The sequence below is a fragment of the Hylaeus anthracinus genome, unplaced genomic scaffold, assembly GCF_026225885.1.
Source record: "Hylaeus anthracinus isolate JK02 unplaced genomic scaffold, UHH_iyHylAnth1.0_haploid 12000, whole genome shotgun sequence".
NCBI classification, from domain to species: domain Eukaryota; kingdom Metazoa; phylum Arthropoda; class Insecta; order Hymenoptera; family Colletidae; genus Hylaeus; species Hylaeus anthracinus.
Genome location: NW_026534347.1, coordinates 2,407,307 through 2,418,778, shown reverse-complemented (window position 1 = coordinate 2,418,778; position 11,472 = coordinate 2,407,307). Strand labels below are relative to the sequence as shown.

The window sequence follows — 11,472 nt, the reverse complement described above, 5'->3', positions numbered from 1 at the left end:
GAGTCAATCTATTCTATTCAACCCCTTCGTATCCCAAGAAAGATTATTTGGCAATTATTAATAGTTTAAAAAAAGAAATTCATGAAAATCACCTATTTTTACAGCCGTTACATTCCTCCCTTAATATCCCCTCGAAAGGAATCGACTCGCGTGAAAATTATTCGCTAAGAGAACGTCCCGCAACTGCTCGAGCCACTCCCTCGCCAAGGAACGTATATAACAGTAATCACTGAGCGCTAATGGCAAGAAAATTGGTCCACCTTTATGTGCCACTTTCGAAACAGCGAAGTTACAAACTCATGTTTACGTGACACGCTTTTCATTCTTGCACGTTCTTACGTAGCCGACAAAACACGGCTCCGAAGTTTGGTCAGGCGTTTTAGGGACGCCTAAATGCTGCACGTCTTCATTCCCTATTTATCCTAACCTCCTTACCTAACTGCGCGGTTTTCTAGGTCAGAAAATGAAAAAAATAAAACCAAAGGGAGAAAAAGATTTGGGTCTTCCTGTTCGAGCACCTTTAATATATACAGCTCGATGACACTTTAAAATGAGCCACCCTCGAAGGAGCGCTGTATTTTTAGAAATGGAAAACACGAATGTTCCCCCAAGGAGAGCTGCTTGGTTTCCAAAATTTGAAGGTGAACGTTCCTTTCAATTGATCGTGTTGCTTTGTCTAACTTTCGAGTACTTTATATTTTAAATAAAAAAATTGACTTCCTCCAAGAGTCATCAATGCAACTGTAGTCCTCCATAAATTATAACAACAAATTGTTACCCCCGAAACAGTTCCCAAAACATTTTCTACGACTTGTAATTACAGTAGTTCAAGTTTAATCGTGCGTCGTGCGTTTTAAACGGTCGTAAAGTGCGACTTACGTTGCATCCGTTTGGAGAGGATGTAGATTCTCAGGGATCGAAAAGCGCGAGCGGTTCTTTAATTAAAACAAAAGTATTTCCAGTAAGTTAACGGAGAACAAAGTTTCAAGAGCGTTACGTTTGCAGGAACTTGTTACCGCCGAGTACTTTAATGCTGGAGTAATAAAAGTAATACAGACAAGTTGCGGAGCCCCTTTTTTCTTCGCCTCTCGGTTAAATTACGGACACAGTCCGTTAACTGAAAAATACCACCGAATTTTAACCGAACAATGAACGTAAAAAGGTTTCCAACGGGGCTCTTAAGATTTTATTTTTCTATGAAAGATCCTATTCCACTAAAAAAAAAAGAAAGAGTTCTGATCTTGGGAGTGTCCTTGACATGTCCCTCGAGATGAAACAGTAAAATGACACGTAGGAAGCCAAGCAACTTCTCATAAATAAACCTGTAAATCGAGGGATAAATGGAACAATAATTTTCATCTTTATTAGCATATGCATCGAATCAGTGGCTTCTCGATAAATCAATTAACCAATGGCACAAAGTTAAGCACTGCTCGAACGCGAAGAAACCTCTTTTTTCACGGGCATATCATTCGACCAACGTGCTCAAAGGCTCGAAAAGTCCTCTGTCCTGTTAACTAAAAAACAGAACCGAATTTAAACGGCGCCATCCTCTTTGAACCCTCGGAAACGTCCGTTAAAATAAGCGTTTTCGTCTTTGGCCGCGTTATGTATATCCGGATTCAAAGGGGATCGATAGACCTCGCAGAAAAATCGCGGGCAGAGCGTACCCCAACCGGCGGTCTAGTTTCGAGCTAGGCTGGCATGGAACGATCGATCTGACTGATGAATTTAATCGGCCTATACGCTGGCTAACGTACGAACTGTCGCGCCCGCGAGCTGAACCTGTCCGTGTGTTCTTTTTAGAACGTTTCGGGGTATGGCAGAACGTGCACGTGCTGGATATGGCCAGCGTGGGAAACTTGTCGTCCGTCGCGAGACTTCACGTTCATATTCAATCGTGGTACGACGAAGTAGAAGGCTTCGATACCTCCGAAATCGGGTAAGCCCACTGTACACACTTTCGCGCGAGCTTTAAAGCTGCGGCGCTTTTCGGGATCGTTGTTTTTCCACGGGACCGTGCGAGGGATTAATCTAATACCGGGATTTGCTAGACCTTTCACAGTCAAAATATGAAGTCCCAGGAGGAAACACGGTGACCAGCTCGACTGCTACAATATTTGACGAACAAAAATGATAATGGAGGCGCGTGTATTGTCGCGGACGTGGAACTGACGCGATTGAGTATCGATGATGTTTGAGCAGGATCCGAGGGATTTGATGTCAAAGTGATTGGTGAGGAATTTAGGAATGGAAAGTGGTAAATACCGAGTTACCAAAATGATTGATAAGGGGCGTAGAAGTGTAAAGCACTTAATTCTGTCCACGTTCTACTTACACGAAGCACCACATTTCCTTTGTATCGAGACTGTTCCTTAGGAAGTTGCAACTATGACTCTGACAGCACGTGCCATGGTGCGGAATTGTTATGCTTGTTAAGCACATTGTAGCAACTTGCTACCATAACAACCAGCCCCTGCGTTTCCCTAACAGTGCATTCTACTTTGCATACCCTACTTTATAATACCCTCTACTCCAAAACATGCTCTGTGGCCCTTTATTCATTTATCGAAAACTATCTTCGAGCTTTTCTTCTTTGTAGATAAGGTACTGCATACAAGCTAAGGAGAAATAGACACCTTTAGTAAACAAACTATTTATTCTTCGACTACTCGGCACAAACTGGCTAAAGTGTTGTGTGTACATAGCTCGATAAACAAAACATCTTACGAGGACCTTGGTCCATACAATTTTAATTGTCCCGTTCTCCATAGAACCCCTCTTTGTTTCTGACCCACTAGAATTTCTTTGCATTTGTTTCCACTCGATAACCGGAGACTCTACATTGACAAGCGTCGAATCTCCATACGAAAGAAGTTGATGGAACCTGCGATAGAATTTACCGAAGGTATATTCCTTTCCTACCTCTGGCCGAAATCAAAGTGCCAGAATAGTGGATGGTCTCGGAATTATTGATATCGTACGACCCCCGAGGGACGATTGAGTTCGCGGAAAGCTAAGATTCCCTGATTTTGGAAAACGATACGTAGGTTACACTACGTACAACTGGTCTCCGATAAGAGCCTTGGATATTAAATTACCATGAATTATGCATTTACAAATATTCAGATGTTTCGAAACTTGTACGTATAATAAATTCACGATCTTACACGAAGCATATACCATTTAACACGTTCACTGCTAGATTAATACTTAAAAATGTCTACAAGGCTGAGATTATATTTGTATAATCGATAGTTGCATCATTTAATGTTCGAGGCAGGTTTATAAAGCTGTTCGAAAATTTATAAATTCTATTCAAATTTATTTTTATTAACACTTAACTTGTAGAATTAATTTATTTAATTAATGCCTGAATTTCTAACAATCGCAATTAATTTTAAGCCCTTCAACAGCAGTGAGTAAAAAATCACCTGACTTGCGGTTGGCTTTAATGGTAAACGAGTATAATAAGATTAAATTTATAACAAGCAACCCACGTACGCGCTGAAAATGTTAATTAAATATTTGCTCCACGGAGACGAATTACCGTCGTATCAATATTTAGCCACGCAGCGTTTCTAGTAAGCAAACAGTAATTATTTACGTGTTACGTAGGCGTGATTTACGCTTTCCATTTGATTTTTTCGTGTGATCCCAGCGTTCGAGCATTTTCGCTCTTAAAATTTGTACTTGAACGAGTATTTTATTAAATAGTACTTAAAGCTCGCGTTTAGCGAAGACTTGGTCACGCACAGCACAATTTCCCTCGTTCGTCGAGAGCCATCGATGAATAGCGACGGTTCCAAGGGAGTCGAAAGGTACGAGATCTTCCAATGCAGGGGTTTCCGTATAGAATGCTTCCAGTGTGTAAGCCTTTGTACGTGTACGTGTGCGTGGGTTCGCCAGAAAATCCACACGTATTGTCATTCCGTGCAGCATGCAATACCCTAAGTTGAATTGATCGAAAAGACTCTTATGTGCCCAAGGCTTTCACTTTGTGAATGGGACTGTTCGATCCGTCGTGTGTAGACACTGCTAACTCGCCTCAGAATTTAGGGAGAGGTTTACCATTATCCCTTTCTCTTTCCATCTTACCTCCTTTCTTTAACTTTCCTCTCTGTCCTCCTGCGCCATTCACCTGAGCGACAGACACGTGTCAATAAAGCGATCCGACTACCTCAGAAAATAACAAAAGACCGACGAAGCCGAGGTTTCACGGGCACGGGAATCCTATATTCTCTTAGTGGATTGAAAATTTCGTCTGCCATTGTTACGCGACGCTTTGTAGATTGCTTCTCCTTCGCTCTATATAATCCAGTAAGCCCTTTGATTGCTGCTACGAAAATCCGTTGGGCGTTCATTTTTAATCTGTATCGCAATATTTCAATTAACTCCCTGAAATTGATCTTGCGTACTTTTGCGCGTGTTTCTTCAATTATGCTCCCTGTGAAAATGATTCGAGGTAAGAACGACGCGATTCCTTGCACCCTTCGGAAACTTTCAGCGATAAGGGTGGAGATTCTACGAATGGAGTAGAATCTCGACTTCTGGAGTTGGTTTTTAACTTCATCGCACGTATTATTCAAAAAATCTGTAGTCCGATACAAAACATCCCTCGTGTACTTATCGTAAAGGGAGGAGAAAGTTTTATTTACCTTTCTTGCTGTTTTTCCCATCGTCGAGTGGAAATCAATATTCGCGGAGGGAGAAAGAATAGGCGAGTCATATTATTGTGTACGATATATATATATATATACGTTGGATCAGGATTCTTCGTGTGCCAGAGATCCCTTTATCAATCGAGCTATTCAGGTCGTCGATGGATTCTTCCCCTCTAAGCCTAATATTTGAAAATGGCTTCTGCCTCGAGTGGCGCTGGGGATCCATCGAATGGTTAAGAACAGCCCTTTGTGCGTGCTGCTATAGCGACACTTACGTAGAGTGTCAATCCTCATCGATTCCTTGCTTTCTCTCAAAATAACCATTTATCACGCAGATCAAAATGAAGCTGAAACAATTTCAAAAATACATTAATAAATGCTAAAGCCTCGGTGGTTCCAGTATTACCAGTTGATTAACTTCAACAAATTCCAAGTACACGACTCAAGCTTACCGACTCGTTACTCCTACTGTTAATTGCCTCACCCCTAACCTCTTCCTCCCACATCTTCGAAGGCAAAAAAAACAACATTCTACAATACCTCTCGCACGAGAACAATCTAGACGAAAGCTTTCCGTAGTAAACTAGGCTGAAGTTGTGTTCCCAACTTTCTCCTCGCAGATCCATCGATCCCAAAAACCCACCGCACGCGAGAAGCCTCTGTTCCCTTTCTTCATCCTACACGTACCCGAGATACACCTCGATCTCTATCACTCTACGTTTCAGATACCTGAACTTCACCGCGCGTAGGAACCTCTCCTACGTAGCGTTCGCTTCTGCGACAATTAGCCAGGTGGGATGCGGGCGTGCAATTTACACGCGGCGAGACGAGCAGACGAATCGGAAAGACTTGCATACAATACCCGACGGATTCGGAGATCGAGTCGAGACCCTCGTGTGCAATTACGGGCCTCTCGATCGGAAGACACCGAGGGAACTCTACCAAGACGGTGTGCCAGATCTTTGTCCGCAGGGGACCGTCGAAAGTCCGCGATACGGAGCTCTGTGTCGTAAGTGTTTCAACCCCTAATCCCGCAGCCACCCCGTCCGGTGTCTGTGTGTTCAGCTGCGAGCGATTGTTGTCGCTCCCTTCGCCCACGGTCGTTACCGTTTCTACGGCTACGCGAGACAGTTAAACAACGAGCGAATTTTCGGCTACGACCGACCGGAGGATCGTTCTACCCGCACTTTCGAATTGCGAGTCTCCGGAGAGCCCCGCCGTTATTATAACGAGGGTGGGTCGCACAGATTTGACTTTACGCGGGACTTGTAGTTGTCGGAGTCGCGGAGATGTTGAAAATGGGCCCTTGGTGGGCCTGATGGTCGTTTAACGCGTTGTTTGCTAGAATGACGTTCGGGAACATTTCTGCAGAGTTAAAATTTTATCTCGAGACTATCGAGGTTTAGATGGTATTTAATTTTTTTGATCTTATCAAATTCATGAACTCTGTCCAGATTTATTTTTATTTTTCTCTCACATTCGAAATTAAGTTTTTTGGGTACGCAATGGAAAGTCCCGTTACGCAAAGTTTCAAAATTTTTGGTTCGATAACTACTGGTAGCGGTGGAGGCCTTAAAATCAAAATAACTTTGACTAACGGTCAAAGTTTAATTAATAACGAGGAATATATTGCTATTCATTAGCGCTGGGAACGCGGACAGATCTTATCGAATCACCATTTGCGCGGTTAACATAATTCTTTGGCTGTCAAGCGACGCGAACTGTTTTGGAGCGGTAAGAAACTAACGGAATGATGAATGGATTAATTTCGTACGCAAGAAACTTAGCAGTCGGGAATTCGAGTCCTTCTTTTCCAGGAATACGTAATTAATCGGGAAACGAGAGGCTCGTTTCGAAAAATAACAGAACTATCGATCGTCGATGCAAATATATAAAGATATCAGATCGAATGCAATCATGGCTTATGTTGATATTGTTTGATATTCCTAAAATATCAAAAATATTAAATTAGTTTGTCCATCAAACACGATTATTTCATTTAATTTAAACTCGTATTTATACATTTTACAAACATAGGCATCGTTAATAATATCGTCCGGTGGGAAATCTGGCGAATAATAAAATCAATATAAAGTTTGATACGGAACATGATTAACATATCGCAAAGAAATTTACGTCACCGCACAATAATTTTAACGATCCCCGATCTCGATTTATATTATCTCGTACGATCAATCTTTGATCGCATTCGACTTCTACTTTAGTTTCCGAGAATATAATCAGATCGCGATGGCCAGACGAGACAAAGTTTGATGAGAAAATATTTACACTGTACAAAGTGGGTCGCGTAATTTGATTGTAGACGGAAAAAAGCGATAGAGGGAAAGTTGAATGGCGTGGCGTGGCTTTTTCCACGGCGTCAGTTTCGGTATGAAATTACTCCAGTTTTCACTAAAACAGCAATTTTTTTATGAAGCAATCGATCTCCCGAAAATTCCTACTCCACGATAATATTAAATCACTGTTGGATACTCATAAAATTTAGAATATCAACTGTTACGAGATACGAGTGCCGAGTTTGCGGCGAGATTTTAACGAGATTAAGCTAGACGCTCGTTAAAGCTTTCCTGTGAGATGCTGCTCGGTTGAAGGAGTACAAAAACAATACATATATATACACATATGTCTATACAGGTGTTTCGAGTGAAAAGTTGCAGGAGTGGCCGTCTAGAAAGGCGCACCGAGGGTCTCAGCCAGCAGAAGAGGAAAAAACCGTGCAGACAATGACCAGCGGCGCATTCCCGATTAAGCGAGCAGTTTATCTTGTTCAGTTGGCGTTATTATTACTGGCACGCCTGTCGACATGATCCCCAGTTATCGTGCATCGTCGGTTAAATGTTGCCTGCTGTACCGCTATCAATAAAACTCGTGTCCCCCTCCTCTCGCGACCCCCCCCCCCTCTCCGCAGGTGAACGATTTTTATTGTTTCACGCGGACAAAATCGGGTATAAGTTATCAAAAATTGATTCGATTTAACGTCGTCGGAACGATTCGCATCGATAGCGCTCGGAAACGATTGGATTCGAACGTTAAATTGGTTCCACTTTATTCCGTTCGTCTTGTTTTCGCTAAATAATTATGCTACACCGAGCCACGGCGTTATTTTCACCCTCGCCTCGTCGGACGATATATTATCCCAACGTAATAATCGTTAAACCGCGCGATTCGATAATGAATGTAACGAATGAATCATTTTCCACGCCTGCGGGGGTCGGTTATGTCTCGCGTGGAATTGTTAACGATAACTTCGGTATCCTTAATCAAAAGAATTATTTATTTATTGTTAAGCGGTAGAGTTATTTCGCTGGACCAGTTTACAACACTGTGAACTCTGTTCGGGCATGCTCGGTTAATTGCGAAGTTCTTTTTTTCAGCGGTTGAAGAAACACGACATTTTATTGTTTCGCTTTTTAGATATTTCACAGCAATTGCGCAATGTACATTTAAAAATATATATTCGTTATTACCGTTACGGATTTATCGAATTTATCAAACACATGTATTCTTTGATCAATGTATTCCCAATTAAACAGTACGCTATTCAATTTACTTTAATTGTTACATATACCTACGGCAAATAAACGAATGGAACCGCGCTTAATGAATGAAAGGGTAAATGAAAATTTGAGTATCACGATATAGTAGGCTGGCTAAAATGTTCGTTTGGATTTTGAAAGCACGAATAGCGATTTTTCTTAGAAAGAGGAAATATATTTACTCTGTAACGATATCGTTCCATTTTGTTCCATGGTGCATCTATTAACATACTTAAATTTAGACGTATCTTTCATCAAAAAGATTATCCTTTTAATCGCTAAGCATCCAATTCTACTCAGGTGTTGCAATCAAGTGCTTAAGATTCAATTCCATTTATAAATAATGCCACCATTCAGGTCAGGCTTGATTACAGGTTAGGCTCAGCAGCAAAGCCTCTTTACGCCACTCTGCACGTGTACGTATTCTTTTTATAGTGCAATAAAGACGTTGTTATTATTATTAGACTTTTCTTCCGAGCACTCCACTCAACCACCGTATTTCTTCGTGTTTCCGTGCTTATCATCGCCGGCTGATGAGTACAGTAAAACAGTAATTATCTGAAAACTGATTATATCGGGCGTCGCGACGGCTAGTTACAACAGTCAATTAAACGCGTCCTCGATACGGAGCTAGAAATTATTTGCGGATTGCATACTCGTAACGAGCTTGATTAGCGCAACCTTTCCCACCGGTGCGGTCTCGGTTTACATATGTAAAAACAGCATGGAATAGACGAACGTATGAATAAATACATGGAGGATGGCAAATATATGTGCGACACGCAAAGGGGGATGATGCGCGACAATGGAATATTATTCGTAATATGTGATTCCTTATCATGCCGTGTAATGATCGTTGCAACAGAAATTTTATTTATGATTATAAGTAAAGCACGGGCCAAATAAAATGGAAAGTCAAAGGTAACCGTAAAATAAATCATGTAAGTATACATTCAGAGTGCTGTTTATTACACAACCGTAATACGTTTTGTTTTATCCGCACGTAAGGCGGTTTTATGAGTACAATTTCGGTGTGAAGACATGCAAGCAGCGAATGATGCATTTGGTGCGCGCGTGACGCATAGCACCCATGCACTAAACATTCTCTGACGCTTAAGTCCGCAACTTTCCGCAACCAATTTTTCTTTGACCCAATTCCGCGTGGCTGAACCTCTAAGTCGAGACCAAACCATCGCAGGAATCGTAATTTATATCTATTATAATTTTATTATAATTTTACAATTGTGTATATAAATAACAATTGTTTGATGTTATCGTTAATTATTCATCTCTTTTATAGTTGAAGATTCGATTGATACAGGGGTTCATCGATACACCAAGTTTGGAGGAAGATGGTCCTATCTGCATTCTAAGTAGAAACGGTGACTATTGGTCAGACACGTCAAACAAATCATACTCGAAACGTTCTCGAGCACTAAGGCCCATGTGAAAATGTTTTATCACACTAAATATGTTAGATAACAATTATATAAGAATACTAGCTGTGTCTCACAACCTTGAAAATTTATTTTCACCGAAATAAAATAAACATTGTACAGGTTTCGAAAATATCCCCTAACGAAATAGAATGTTGAAAGTTAATCATTCCTTCGCTCTCCAGGAGGTTGAAATCAAATAGCGGAGCAATCACAGGCCCCTATCGTCGTCTCTAATCCTCCCACGCAGTTCGTAAATCGTGATCGCGCGTTTTTATTCGGTGGAGAGCAAGGAACCCAGGTCGATCAATTGACACGGTGCAAGGAAACTCGCGTTACGAACGTTTTGACGTTGGGCAAACAAGAAAATAACATCAGCGCGACTGTTTGCTCTGCAAAACGTCGATTTCCTCGTGCACGACGACATCCACCACCGACGGGTTCTTCACTCTCCTCTGCGACAACCACCGACCCCCTATTTTCACCCCCTACCCGCGGGGGCCTCTTTTCTGTCCCGCAATTCTTCGCGAATTCTCGCTGAAATATTCATCAACCGTCTCGCTCGATTCTCTTTCGGCCTGTCTGTTTCAATTATCGCCCTCCTCAACCCCCAGCCTGTCGGATCAATTTTTTTTCCTTTTTTTTTTTTGACTGAAGGTGCTTCGTCACGGCCATTTAATTGGCACGATCAAATCCTTACGGCTGGCTGAAATTAATGGGGCTGGCAAATTGACCACGAAAATGAACTACGCGACGATTATATAGCGAATCGAAGACCAATTACGTTGCTCGAGAATGTTAAAGAGTGGTAGACATTATTTACTTGAGACCACGATTGATAATTTAAAAGAACCTACGTGTTTCTTGCGTGAAACGTGAAAATTGCCTAGTCAAATTGCAAAATAACGAGTAATAATTAAATTTATTGCTCGTTCCGTGCCACTTCGATCCACATTACGATACTATGGAAAAAGAAATGTTAACAAATATTGACTCAGGTCGCTGCCATAATCACCGACGCGTCGTTATCGCGCGCGATAATCGAGTCTCCCCGCGTGCCAACTGTAAATACTGAATTATGAATATTCTTCGTATTTGTTCTTCGTCTTTCTGTCTGTACACGTCAACCTGAATGTTACTGGAATATTCATGTAACGTTTGCAGTATTTACAGTAGATATCTTTTTGCGACACTTTGGACAAACGATGATATACTATTCCAAACATAGGAGCAGCTAAAAAGGTAGTAGAACTTGTAAAGGAAATTACAGACGCACCCTGTCTAAAACTGTATGCTTATCGATGCGTAAAAAGAACTTGAATCATTCACGCCGTGATCAAAACTGTATAGTATTTATCGTAAATTAACGAAAAGAAAAGAACGTTAAAGAAAAGAGCACAATCGAAAACACTCGAAAGGGTGGCCGTCGAATCGAATCGAGAATGCTCGGTTAACGTGCGTTCGCAAACAGCTTCGTCGGAATGAAAAGCAACTTTGTAAGTAATTGAGCAATAAAGCATGAGTAACGAAGCTTGTCGAGGAGCACCTATCCGACCAATTATTTCATTCTTTACGTTTTCCACCTTGTAATTGCGAAATGCACGTGACAGAATTTATGTGAAACGTCGAGAACGAAAGAATCGGAGAATTTAGGGAGATGCGGTTCTTTTTTGCTAGGAGTACAAAGTGCTGGAGTACAAAGTGTTGGAGTACAAAGTGCTGGAGTACAAAGTGCTGGAGTAATTTAAATAATTTGCTTCGGCGTGACGTCTCTCGGTGACGAGTTACAAATGTAGTTTCAGAGAGTTCCCTTAT

General features: G+C 41.4%; 1 protein-coding gene across 1 annotated transcript; it reads left to right on the top strand.

Moving 5' to 3' along the window:
- Window positions 1-1,283: 1,283 nt before the first annotated feature.
- On the top strand, window positions 1,284-7,528 carry LOC128890375 (uncharacterized). Its single transcript, XM_054148813.1, has 4 exons — window positions 1,284-1,290; window positions 1,807-1,942; window positions 5,390-5,673; window positions 7,320-7,528. Exons 1-4 carry the CDS (start codon window positions 1,284-1,286, stop codon window positions 7,490-7,492), a joined length of 600 nt encoding a protein of 199 aa, XP_054004788.1. The 3' UTR covers window positions 7,493-7,528.
- The last annotated feature ends 3,944 nt before the right edge of the window (window positions 7,529-11,472 follow it).